The following is a 13666-nucleotide window of genomic DNA, read 5'->3' on the forward strand; positions in this document are numbered from 1 at the left end:
TCCTTGGCTGAATTCCCGCCGAAGGTGTGTGTGATTTGTCTCACTCTCTGTCTCTGACTCTCTCTCTCTGTGTCTCTCCCTCTCTCTCTCTCTCTCTCTCTCTCTCTCTCTCTCTGTGTCTCTTGACCTGACCTCAGCACCACTCAGCATGACCCCAGCCTCCTACCCTGCAGCCCATAGGAAACACAGTACACCAGCTGGCTCTCAATGGAGCTTCTCATTAGGTCGCTCCTGGTTGTGTTTCTACTGTATGTGTGGACATGACAGAGTGTGTCTTTGTATACCTGCAGTCCCTAATGTCAGACCCCAAGTGTCATTTGACTGTTGTTATTTTAAATACATATCTGCTGACAGTGGGTATTATTGCGCTGTCTGCAACCCATTTACTAATGGTCTGAGATAAGTCTAACCTGTGTAAGTGCTGTTAATCTGTGTATATCTGTCTAAAGGTGCTGCAGAGTGAGCAGTATGAGGAGAGACTGTCATGGTCCTGGTCATCCTCAGCACCAGTGATACCATACTGACTGTCATGGAGGACCACAGAGAGGTGACACATCAGCAGGTGTAGCTCCCTCCTCTCTCTCCTGATACTGGAGCTGCTTGTTCACTCTCTCCCTCTTGACAAACAAGAGACAATGTTCCTCTGCCTCAGGTTTAGATATCAGTGTATTTCTTATTTCAAACATGTTCAAATAATAAACTGCTGTGGATCACACACGCTCTCACTCCTCCTCTCTCCTTCTCTCACCCCCTCCCTCTTCCTCCCTCTTTCCTTGTCAGATTGCTCAGCAGTCAGAGGGGATCTGTTTGCACGTGATTAGTCTGGTGTTACAGAGACAAGTTTCTACATTCAACAAAATGTTTTCAAGTAAATAATTGAACAATCTTAAAACAGTAAAACGTCCGTACATAGAGGCTACACTGGTCATTTCATTTTCTGTGGCGTGTCTGACATGGTAGATTGTTGTAGGTGAACCTTGGACGGTTTGGTTTGAAAAGAGGTTTAACGTGGTCTGATAAGTTTGAGAACTACAGGTTCAACATATTTACAACATTTTGGGGTTTAGGTATCAAAGGGGAACACTTAATTAAACAACATCAATATTTGTCCCTGATACATAAAATAATAGACTCAACAACATGAACAGATACTCTTGAGTTGGTTTGGAAAGACTACAGAGGACGTCTAACATCTGCCTGTTTCATTTCACTCAAGACAGAAAGCTAGAGTGTCTGCAGAACCTGTTTACATTAAGCAGACCACCTTTCCCCTTTAGAACATCAGACATTAACAAATAAGTTACAAATCTTGACCACAGCTGGACTACTCCATGACCACCCCAAATCAGTGAGTGTGTGTGTTCATGTTTGCATGGACAGTGTGTACCCGGGTTGAAAATACATTCAATCCAATCAGTGGAAGAAGTTATTAGGAGTGATGGGCTGTGTCACTGTCAGCTGGGGAGTTCAGTCATTGGACATATCATGACAACAGCACACACATGATACCATGCGAGAGTCACAGTAAACAATATGAAATCAAGACAATGGAAATAACCACAGCAAACAAAAACATCTCAAATCACAATCAAACCCCACTAAAATGTACTACAGAAATAGCAGACCAACATAGGCTGGCCAACTGGCATCTGTGACATTAACACCTCACATCACACATCATATCTCAACTGTCCTCTGTCGTAGCTTTGTCTGCTGTTAGTCTTGCTGTAGTAGATGGTGTCACAAGAATAATGCACTATACACACACACACAAAACACAACCCTTTGTCTATGTTCACAGATGATGAGGGGTTAACTATGAAGACAGTTGAGGGGGGATATCAATGCCGATACTAAAGACAGTCTGTGATCTCTGTGGGTGTTTGTAGGAGTTCAAGATTGATTGTTGGAGGACATATTTTGATGATTCTAGGACCTATTTGTCATCAAATTATTTAAGGAATCCATTTGTTTAGGCAGAATCTATTGAAACATGTAGAATTTGAAGTATTTTAAGAGCTTGTGTTTGTGTGTGTGTGTGTGTGTGTCCACTATGAGAGAGAGCAAGGAGGAGTGACTCTGTTGGTCATAAGTGAATGTCTTGTTGACTGACCTGTTGAGTTTGTTTGTAATGTTAAATATGTGGATTAACCTAAACTACTTAAAAACACTAACCGAAACAGTGGGAGAAAGCAAGAGTTTATGCTCTTCAGAGCATTTCCAACTTGAACAGAACTAGTGTGAACCTGAAACACAACTGTGTGTTTGTAAATCATCCCTGAATACAAGCATTATGTTGGAGGTTTTCTAAACTAAACAGAACTTTTCATAGGTGATTTGTGCTTTTCACTGATTGTGGTAGTGTACAAAATTGTTTTTTTTAAAGGATTGAATGAGGTTTTATATTATTTTACTGCAGTTTATTTTATTCATTCACTGAGGCATATGGGTGACTGGATGATATTTCCTGTTTCAAGATTTAAAAATGTTACCAGATTTTTGCTGTTATTTGATACAGACCGGGAAAGAGCGATAGGAAAGGTAATAATAAAGAGAAAATCAGAAAATGTCCCAGGCTGGACTCGAACCCTGAGTCAAGGCCTTAGTCTGAAGTTCATGCTCTACCCTGTTAGCCACCAGGGGAGCACTGCCCCTGTAGAAAGAGTTTTTATAAATGTTTGACAATCTAAAGGACCTTGTCTCCAGCACACTCACAAAAGTTTTGTTCAGATTCATATTTTGTATTTACATTTTCTTTTGAACTTCAGCATTTCACATCTTTATTTTTCACTGTGTGATAGGAGTGATGATCAGAGGGGCAGAGTTTTTACCTCCATCATTCCCACAGGGACTGAAGTATGGATAGAGTTTCTCAGTGAAGGTGCAGCCAGTGAAAGAGTAGATATGAGACCTGGCCTCCACATCATAAAAGGAGACCAGACCCTCCTCATAGTCCACAAACACCCCCACCTTCTGGGGCTCCTGTCTCAGAGAGAGGAGGACACGGGGTTCAGCCAGTGCCATGTACTCATCTCCACTCCTCAGCCATACAGTCCACTGTCCGTTGTTAGAACTCAGTGTGATCTTTCCCTTCCTGTTGATGGTCTCTCTGACCACTCCCACAGTCCAATCAGTCTTCTCCTCAACCTGCACCTCATAGTAGAACCTCCCTGAGGAGAAGCCCTGCTTTCCCAGGACATTGACACAACGATCAAACCTCTCTAGGTTGTCAGGGAGATCCTGCCTTATGTCTCCATGTCTCACTTGTTTCCCGTCCTCAGACAGGATGAGTTTGGGATATGCTGTATCAGGGTCCAGAGTCACATCCACTGCATACTGCTGAATCCTCTTCAGTTCAGTGTCAGACAGCTTCTCCATCTCTTTATTGAGTGTCTCCTCTAGCTGAGACACAGCTCTCCTCACTGCCCCCACACTCAGACTACTGTGGACACTGATCTCAGACCAGTCCTTGGTGTGTGGAGGGGTGCTCAGGGACGGGAAGCTCTGCAGCAGGTGGAGGTGGTCCTCAGTGTGTGAGAGCTGCTCCAGCTCAGTGCTTCTCCTCTTCAGCTCAGTGATCTCCTGCTCCAGATCTTGAATCAACCCTTCAGCCTGTTTCTCTGCTGCTTTCTGCTTCTCCTCCATCACCTCAATGAGCTCAGCCTGGCTTCTCTCAATGGAGCGCACCAGAGCCGTGATCTCTTTCTCTGCATCTCTCTTGCTGGTCTCTACTGAGAGTTTGATCTCCTGAACCTTCTTAGATCTTTCTTCCATCATCTGGTTCATCTCAGCCATCATCTTCCCCAGATCATTCTTTTTTGGTCTGTACTCTTCCTCTAAAGTGACAGTGTCATGGGTTCTATGTTCTGTTTTCATGCACATGAGACAAACACCCGTCTGGTCAGTCCTACAGAACAGCTCCAGGGGTCTCTCATGCTTCTGACACATCCTGTCCTCCAGGTTCTCCATAGGGTCCATCAGCTTGTGTTTCTTCAAGGCTGGAACTCTCTGATGAGGCTCCAGGTGAGTCTCACAGTAAGAGGTCAGACACACCAGACAGGACTTCAGGGCTTTGCGCTTGGTACCTGTACAGTAGTCACATGACACTTCAGGATTAGTCTGACGCAGTTCTGGACTGATGGCAGCTTTCAGTGGCTCTGACTTCCTGAACTGAGCAGCCATCTCAGAGATGAAAGTGTTGACATAGAGATCTGGTCTCTTATCAAAAGTAATTTTACACATGGGACATTGACACAGGTCACTGTTGTCCCAGTACTTGGTGATACAGGCCTTGCAGAAGTTGTGTCCACATGAAGTAGAGACAGGATCGTGAACACATCCAGACAGATTGAACACTGGAACTGATCTTCAGACTGGACACTGCTGCAGGAAGCCATTTCTAGAATAAGACCAGAAGTTCAATTATGAATCTTGTGAACCTACTACCACCTAGAACCAACCTAGAACCTAGAACCAACCTAGAACCTAGAACCAACTATAATGTTTTATTGATGAATATGTACTTTCATTAAATAAGCGATAGCATAGATAGAAATAGCACAATATGGAAATACTGCATATAGAAGAGCATAGTTTTATAGTGTTTCAAACGCCAGAGTCAAGCAACAGTCTCTATTTACTAACCACATCATCATTGGATACACCTGATTGATTCTCTGTTCTCACCTGTTGGTACTTATGTTGTTTTCTATGACCTCTGTTTATAAAATAACAAAATCACTCTCTACCTAAACCAAGTAGAACGTTTTTCGAGAGTTTAGAATCACTTTAGTTTCGTTTCAGTGAAATAACGATAAGAGGCTCCTCCCCTCCCAGTCTTCTATCCTTAACAAAGTTAACCTTTTCATGACTGAATTGTATCTAGTATGTAAACTCAGGAAGGGTTTTATTACTTTGAAGCTCCAAATCAGATACAACCTCAATTCCAAAAAAGTTGGGACGTTGTGTAAAAAAGACCTGAAAAATCCCATGAACTCATATATTCTCCACAATAGATAATTGAAAACTTCAAATGTGTAACATTAGGACATTTTTTTGAAAAAATAAGGTCATTTGGAATTTGATGGCTGAAACATGTCTCCAAAAAGTTGGAATGGGGGCAATACAAGGGACCAGTATTGATGACCAGTATTTCATCATCACCCCAACCACAGCATCAATATCAACACATACTGAAGAGAAGCTTTGTATTTTGCCCTTTATTGGTGCAATGAGGCAGATACAGAAGCAGCATAATGAAGGTGTTCATCTTGGAAGTTTGACAGACTGGAGTCACATCTCTGCTATCAGGTACGTGACATCAGTTATCTGTTTTACAACACAGAATAAAAACTGATGGGAGTTTATTATATTCATCTGGACAACTAGTGTATTGGCAACAGAAGCAGAGGAGAACAGTTTACAGAGCGTGTGTGTGTGCGAGGAATGTGTGTATGTGTGCGAGGAGTGTGTGTGCGAGGAGTGTGTGTGTGTGTGCTGCGAGGAGTGTGTGTGTGTGTTAGAAGTGTATGCGGTCTTCGTAGAGAGACAGCAGTAGCAGTATGCTCCAGCCGGTCAGCAGTCCAACGTTCTGCAGGAAGAACATCAGCCAGGGGTGACGGCTGTCCACATGGACCATGGTGGGGAGCTGCAGACACACACAGATACACACACACACACAGATACACACACACACACACAGACATACATACATACATACATACATACATACATACATACATACATACATACATACATACATACATACATACATACATACATACATACACACATACATACATACATACATACATACATACATACATACAGAGAGAGAGACACACACACACACAGACACACACATATGCAGAGAGAGAGAGAGAGAGAGAGACACACACACAGACATTTACACACAGAGACACACACACAGTCACACACACCTACATTAGAAAAAGCATGATCTCCAGCTAGTGCTGTAGCAGCTACTAACAGGGTCTGTCTGTCGCCATGGTTACATGTCTGATTGTCATGGTTATCTGTCAGATTACCATGGTTATATGTCAGGTTCGGGGGGGGGGGGGGGGGGGGGGGGGGGGTGAAATAGCAACTGTGGGTACATGTTACCATGGTACCATACCCACCATATCAGCCAATCCCACGTAGAGGAACATCCCGGTGGTAACCGCGGCGATCCACTGCTTGGTGGCGGCGTCGGTTGCTATGGAGAGGGCGAGGTACAGTCCCCCGAACGATGTCATGGCACAGCCCATGTTCAGCAACAGCGCCCTGCGCACCGACACGCCACTCTGGAGCAGGATGGCAAAGTCCCCTGCACACACACACACACACACACACACACATAGGACCACATCACACACATGCAGTACACCCAATACTGTGAGGGGACAGAATGCACTTGTACATTGTAAGGATGGGATGGAGGTCTAGCTACACTGGGTAGGGATGTGGACAGAGCTGTACTGTGTGAGGATGGGATGGAGGTCTAGCTGCACTGGGTAGGGATGTGTACAGAGCTGTACTGTGTAAGGATGGGGTGAAGACTCACCCAGCTCGTGGGGCAGCTCGTGGCAGAGCACGGCCAGGGAGGAGGCCAGGCCAGACCTCCAGGACACAGAGAAGGCTGCTCCGATAGCCAGCCCGTCTGCAAAGTTGTGGATGCCATCACCCAGGGTGATCATGAAGGGGAGCAGTCTCTGTTCTGGGTTGGAGCAGGGTAGGGGGGGAGGAAGGGAGGGGGGAGGGAAGGAGGGAGGGAGAAGGACAAAAGGAGGGGGAGGGGGTAGGATGAGAGGAGGGGAAGGAGGGGGAGGGGGTAGAGGACATGTAGGGTGGAGAGGGAGTAGGAGGAGGAAGCGAAGGGAGGGGAAGGAAGAAGGGGGAGGAGGGGGAGGGGAAAGGGGAGGGGAAAGGGGGAGGAGGGAGGGAGGGAGAGGTCAGTGAGGACAGTAGAGTATAAAGTTTATCTCTATCAGATTAACCTATACAATCTACAGTACATAACAACAGCTGAACATGGCTGCTCCAATAAGGGCCCAGTATACCAGTTCATTCAGGACACTCACATATTGATTTAAGAATTTATTACATGGAATAAATTCACACATACAATTTAAACACTCTGGTTTGGAGTATGGCTAGAATATCACAAGTTCATACAATAACATGGCAGGATACAAATCTCCTGGTGGACAGGAAATCAAATGTCCAAATCCAGGAATGGTCCTGCATGTTTAACAGTCAAAAGGCTTCACAGAGCACTAACAACGTCCTGTAGTGACGATACAGCAGACAGCAACATTGCACATAACGTACATAGCAGCACATGATCCACATAGCAGCACTTGATGTGTGAGTGTGTGTGTCTGGCTCCGTTTAAGCATGCAGTAGTTAAGGCCCCTGGAGGGGAAGGTCTAGACATGAAATTAGCACACCAGCAGTTGTTGTGAGTGAGTTGCGTTAGCAGATGATACGCTGCCTGAGTGCCATGCCTGAACAAGCTTCGCCAGATATGGCTGGACCAATCAGGGTGCATGACTAGTGCTGCTTATCCAATCAGTGTAGGCTGGTGCTGGTTCTGAAGACCAATCAGATCTCACCTTTGGTACGTTCCTTCTTCGGAGAAACGGGCTCCTTGTCTTCCCCATCCACCTGAAACACACAGTTCATAAGGCTGGTGTGTGTGTGTGTGTGTGTGTGTACCCTTGCAAGGACCAGAGAGAGAGAGAGAGAGAGAGAGAGAGAGAGAGTGTGTGTGGTATGTTAGAGAGTGCATCGGTGTGGGAGAGAGTGTGTACCAGGTCTGTCTGGGAGGCAGTCTTCCTCTTCTCCTGGTACATCTCCAGCACCTTGCCATGGTCACAGTGGTGAGGCTCCTCCTCCTCCTGCACACAAACAGCCTTCACAATCAGCCTTCACAATCAGCCTTCACAATCAGCCTTCACAATCAGCCTTCACAATCAGCCTTCACAACCAGCCTTCACAATCAGCCTTCACAATCAGCCTTCACAATCAGCCTTCACAACCAGCGTTCACAACCAGCCTTCACAATCAGCCTTCACAATCAGCCTTCGCAACCAGCCTTCACAATCAGCCTTTGCAACCAGCCTTCACAACCAGCCTTCACAACCAGCCTTCATAATCAGCCTTCACAATCAACCTTCACAACCAGCCTTCACAATCAGCCTTCACAATCAGCCTTCGCAATCTCCTTTGCATCTACTGGAAAGACCAGCAGAGAGAAGAGACCAGCAAAGATATCAGCAGAGAGGAGAGACCAGAAAGGAGGAGACACCAGAAAGGAGCGGAGAGGGGAAGGGAGAAGAGACCGGCAGCAGGGACCAGGAGAGAGGAGAGCCCTACGCCGTGGTGGTGCGGGTGGTGGTGGTGGTGTTCCTTCTTCTGAGTGACTATGGAGAAGACGGTCTCCATGAGGTAGAAGTAGTAGATCCCGGCCATCACCACCAGGAGCTTGTACACATGGTCCTGAGGCTCGTCACTGTGGCTGGAGCCCGCTTCATGAACATGCAGTCCCAGCACCTACACACACACACACACACACGAGTGTACACACACAAACACCCGCACACAAAACAAAGTTCATTGTTATCTGGTTGCTAGGCATTATCAAATGAGAATCCTAACTCCTGGAGAGCAAGCAGCATGACATGTATGACTGTCTTGTAAGAGTTTAAATTCAATGTCTGTAAAATACACTGAAATGTCCCATTGATGTAACTGTTGTATAACAGCAATAAACCACCTGAAACCCATCAGATATTGTGCTGCGGTCACAGGATATCAGTGATAAAAACCTTGCGTGGTTTATTGTGACAGTACACCCAAAGTCAAAGTCAAAGAGATTTATTGGTCACATGTACAGCATAACAGGGGTCATTCTGGGCAATGCAAGTCTTAATAGAGAATGTTCCGGGGGAATTGTGAAGTGTGCTTGTGACCGCCCCAGCTGTCAGTCGTCTCCAGCTGTGTACTGCCAAACTGAGTTTGACACCGCTGATGCTATCTAGCTAGCGAGCTAGCTAACTCCTACTACAGTAACCAAGCCCCCCCCCCCTCTCATCTCGCAAAAAAGCAAAAAATGGATCTTGGTGGTGTTGCTTGGTTTCTGTTTTGGCACCCTGCCTCCTCCAGTGAGTATATTCTAAATAGTATTTTATAAGCCGTGCAACAAAACAATAATGCAACACAATCGGGAACGAGGTAGTATATATGGTATAGTGTAGGCTAGGTAGTAGTGTACTGGATAGTATATACTATGTAATAGTGAATAATTGTGGACTAACCATGAGCATGAGGTGCAGCAGTGGATCTCCAGAGAGTGAGCCTAGTAGCAATGTGTATGCTAGGTAGTAGTGCATTCTAGGTAATAGTGTCTAAGTGTGTACTAACCATGGGCATGAGGTGCAGCAGTGCGTCTCCGGTCAGCGAGCCCACAGCCAGACTGACGCAGAACTGGATGCAGAGCTGGAACACGCTGCTGCAGGACGTGCAGAGCAGAACCACGATGCCGACCATGGAGGTCAGGCTGATCAGCAGGTTAGCTATGCTGGCGTACACAAACCCTGCAGAGAAAGGAGACATGGGGGTCAGGAGGCACCTGCTCAGGCCTGGAGCTGGAGGCAACACACAGGGGCTGGGGAGGTGGGGGGCCAGGATGGGCTCAATGTAAATGTGTTAGGAGGGGCTGGGGGTGATAGACTCACGCTCGGTGGTGGTGAGAGAGTCGGAGGGGTCTGGGAGGGGCAGGGCAGAGCAGGCTCCTGACACCAGCTGCTGCAGCAGGGCGGGGCTGAGCCGAGCCAGGTCCGACCGGACCAGAGCAGAACCATTCATCCCATGGATCTGGACCAGCTGCTGAGCTGTGAAACACACCTGGCAGGAGACACACATTAGTGTGTGAGGGAATGAGTGAGTGGGTTTGTGAATGTGTGTGCGCGAGAAAGTGTGAGTGTGTGAGTGTTTGTGGTTACCTGGTCCCAGCTACTGTTCCTACCCTGTCCCTCTTCAGTATGGTTGTGATCCTGGTGACTGTGGTCACGGTGGCTGTCGTCCTGATGACTGTGGTTACGGTGACTGTCGTCCTGGTGACTGTGGTCACGGTGACTGTCATCGTGGTGACTGTGGTCACGGTGACTGTCGTCCTGTTGACTGTGGTCACGTTGACTGTCGTCCTGGTGACTGTGGTCACGGTGACTGTCGTCGTGGTGAGCGTGGAGGTCCTCTGGGTGAAGATGATCGTGTTCTTCGTGGTGTGTTTCTCCTATCTTAAGACTGCTCATCAGATCCTGCAGCTCTGAACAGGAAACACTGACTGTCACCCTGTAGCCCTGTGGAACTGTAACTATAGCACCAGAAGCAGTACTGGTGTTGTTTCCATGGTAACATTACAGAACCAGTGAGGATTATGCTGTCATTACTATGGTAACTGCACAATACCAGAGACGGTGACAATGTCGTTGCCAAGGCGCTGCATGATGAAGTCCAGGAAGTAGGTTTCCCCCGGGAGTGCGTGGCCTGTCAGGCAGTCTCCCCGGAGAACGTGGTACACAATGCTCCCCATCACCATGGAAACCGTACTGTGGTTACCCGACCACATGCTGATCTCGGCCATAATTTCACGGCTGCTCCGACACTGGTGATTAAGAGGGAGGAGGGCACAGCTAGCACCAGGTTAACACCAGGTTATTATGGGGTGTAAAGTGTTACCGTGACTGCGTCACCCACCTCCACATGATGGTGAGCTGGTGTGTAGTGTGTGTGGATGTCCTGCATCAGAGAGGAGAGGGTCTCCTCCAGCTCCCCCGTCTGCTCCTCCTGCTGACGGAGGCTCCAGAGGAGGCGGTCTGTCTCCTCGCCCCAGCGCCCCTCCCTCATGGCGGCGCAGGCCAGGGCGGGGCTACTGAGATAGAGGCCACACCCCTCGGACACACGGTAGAGCTGCTCCACTCCCAGACCTTCGCTGGAGTAGTTCCTGACCAGCTGGTCTAGATAGAGGAGAGGCTGGCACTGGACACACACACCACACACACACCACACACACACACCACACACGCGCACAAATACCACACACATACATACACATGAACATACTGAACCCAGTGAAGTCCTGCTATCTGTCAGGCTGTGAGATCATGCTGGATCCATCATGGAGGTTGACAGCTGAGTAATGAGCCAGTGACTTCACCTGGTTATTTACAGCTGGGTGCCGTTCCACCTTAGGCAATCAGCATTAAAACATATTCGATATTCACTGAGTGAACCTTTCATTGCCTGAATGAAATGTGACCTGCTACAACAATGGATTATCCTTTTGTGATCTATATGTCATGTTATGATTTAAACCAATTTCTGCTATTCACATGACATCTGTAACGTGACTGAAGCTGCATCCGCCTAGCGGTTATCCAACCGGAGTCCATTGTCCAGAGAGACAACAAGCTTGATCTCAAAGGTCTTGCAGGGGCTGTAAAGCGATGAAAGTAGACCTGCTTCCTGTTAGTCTTTAAGTTGATAAAACAGGTTCCCGAACAAATTGTGTGTTTCAGTTTAGTTGTGATTATTAATCAGATGTTAACCATGTTGGAAATAGATATATCTGAATAAAATACACAGCGAGCTATGTGCCGAAAGCTGTACGCGCTGGTGTCAAGAACGGCTGCAACTTTGCCGTCGCGTTGCGCGAAGTTCTTTCAACATGTTAAAACAAATGTGAGGTTATTTAGATTCAATAGTAACAGTTCGAAATGGTTCATATTTGACTTGTCAAAATAGAAAACCTAATTTAAAAACCCAGCACAGACTGTAGCGCTCGGCGCAACAATACCAGGTGTGGATTGGACCTCGACCTCTCTGAAAGCGGAGAGAAAGACGGGCAAAGACGTTACCTTTTCACACGACACTGCTGCCCACTGCACACGCCGCTCGAGCTGATTGAAAAGGGAGCGAACAGCCGTGTGATTCAGCCACCCCTGGCCTGTGGACACCATTTCCAGCATCCCGGAGGAGACCTGCTCCTCCAGTGAGCATCTTAGCCCCGCCGGGAGACCCAGGCACAGCCACACCAGGAGCACACCACTCAGCGGAGAAACACACTTCATCCTCTGATCTCTTGAAAGTGTACAAGTAATTTTTTACGTGAAGAAACTGATGCAGTTATTCAAGCAGGTCAATGGTTCCCCTCGTGCTGATACCGTCCACGCACTCACACTCACACTGCAACAAGTTTGATCAGGTGTCAGATGGCGCAGGTAAAGACTCCGTTGAACTTGTCATCTGTGTCCTGATTGGTCCGCGGGAGATGCGCACTTCTCACATAGCAGACCCGCGGCGCGAGAGGGGCTTACTCGACCCCCTAGAGATTCTCCGGTGGCTGAAAGGTGGCTCTCCATCATGGTACTGAAGACACTTTAATTAAAGGATCATATATAATATCGACATGTGAAGATTTACACACGGCCAATGTATCTTAATAGCTAAATGACTAAATGTAATCTTGGATGTCCCGCGGAGATAACGTCATTGTCAAATCAGCTGATTCAGCTGATCTGTCAGCCCTCTGGACTGCTTTAACGTACAGAATACAGGATTCAAAAAAAGCACTAACATACAGGATACATGATACATGTTCATAAAGCATAAACAGATAAGATCATATTCATTTCAAACCAAAATGTTTTATGTGGTGAATTGTGTACAGATGATCTATAGTAATAATGTGCAGGTGATGATCTAGTAATAATGTACAGGTGATGATCTATAGTAATAATGTGCAGGTGATGACCTATAGTGATAATGTACAGGTGAGGATCTATAGGGATAATGGACAAGTGAGGATCTATAGTGATAATACAGGTGATGATCAATAGTGATAAATGTCAGGTATTTGAAGGGGAATCCAAGCGACAGCACACCCTTCCTTTTACACATGTGTGTTTGTCTAACACAGGGGTGTGCTCTGTCTGCACAAGTCTTGTCTCACTACCTGGAGAAGACATGGACACATGTCTGTGTGTGTGTGTGTGTCTACGTGTTGTCCCTGTGACTGATCTGCCCTGACAGGCGTGCGTGTCACTGTGGCCGACCTACTCTGACAGAAGGGTGCGTATCACTGTCATTAGTATGTGTGATCCCTGCCACTGCCCCTGGTGACTGACACAAACCACACTGTCTCATTCCAGTAACTATGGCGGGAAGGGGAGGAGGGAGGAACTCCAGGCAGAAGAGTGGACTCAGATGACTCCTGAGAAGTGTGTGTGTGTGTGTGTGTGTGACCGTGACAGGAGGTTTGTGTGACCGTGATGGCCCGTGGTCCACACAGGGACCTGGACCTTTCATTGCTGCACGTCGATATCTACCCATGTACACTTGATAACCCATGAACGACACAGCTGAACAATGATTTACCTTTCTTACACCATAAACATACCTTTTTAGAGAGCGTCTGCTAAAATGACTACATGTTTTTTCAGCCAACCATGTTAGAATTATTGTTGTTGCTGTTGTCATGATGGTGGTCTGGGAGACGTGGACACGAGAACGGACTGTACCATTCCTCGGTGGTGTGGGGGGGACGGGACCTGAAGGTCAGGTAGCAGCTATCTCTGCAGTTTTCTCGATTTCACTGTGGTTT

At 47.0% G+C, this 13666-nt stretch overlaps 2 protein-coding genes across 2 annotated transcripts; both read right to left on the reverse strand.

Annotated features, from left to right (window-relative positions):
• Positions 1 to 781: 781 nt before the first annotated feature.
• Positions 782 to 4397, reverse strand: LOC124488115 (nuclear factor 7, ovary-like). Its single transcript, XM_047050629.1, is given in 2 exon segments — positions 782 to 4331; positions 4334 to 4397. Coding segments are annotated over 2 exon segments (1608 nt in total). The 3' UTR covers positions 782 to 2787.
• Positions 4398 to 5179: 782 nt separating this feature from the next.
• On the reverse strand, positions 5180 to 12242 carry slc39a4 (solute carrier family 39 member 4). Its single transcript, XM_047050622.1, has 12 exons — positions 11922 to 12242; positions 10762 to 11043; positions 10474 to 10669; positions 10008 to 10330; positions 9741 to 9909; positions 9427 to 9599; positions 8380 to 8556; positions 7815 to 7901; positions 7617 to 7668; positions 6566 to 6718; positions 6141 to 6328; positions 5180 to 5647 (listed from the first exon to the last, which is right to left on the reverse strand). Exons 1-12 carry the CDS (start codon positions 12132 to 12134, stop codon positions 5519 to 5521), a joined length of 2142 nt encoding a protein of 713 aa, XP_046906578.1. The 5' UTR covers positions 12135 to 12242; the 3' UTR covers positions 5180 to 5518.
• Between the last annotated feature and the right edge of the window lie 1424 nt (positions 12243 to 13666).

Source organism: Hypomesus transpacificus, unplaced genomic scaffold, assembly GCF_021917145.1.
Source record: "Hypomesus transpacificus isolate Combined female unplaced genomic scaffold, fHypTra1 scaffold_124, whole genome shotgun sequence".
NCBI classification, from domain to species: domain Eukaryota; kingdom Metazoa; phylum Chordata; class Actinopteri; order Osmeriformes; family Osmeridae; genus Hypomesus; species Hypomesus transpacificus.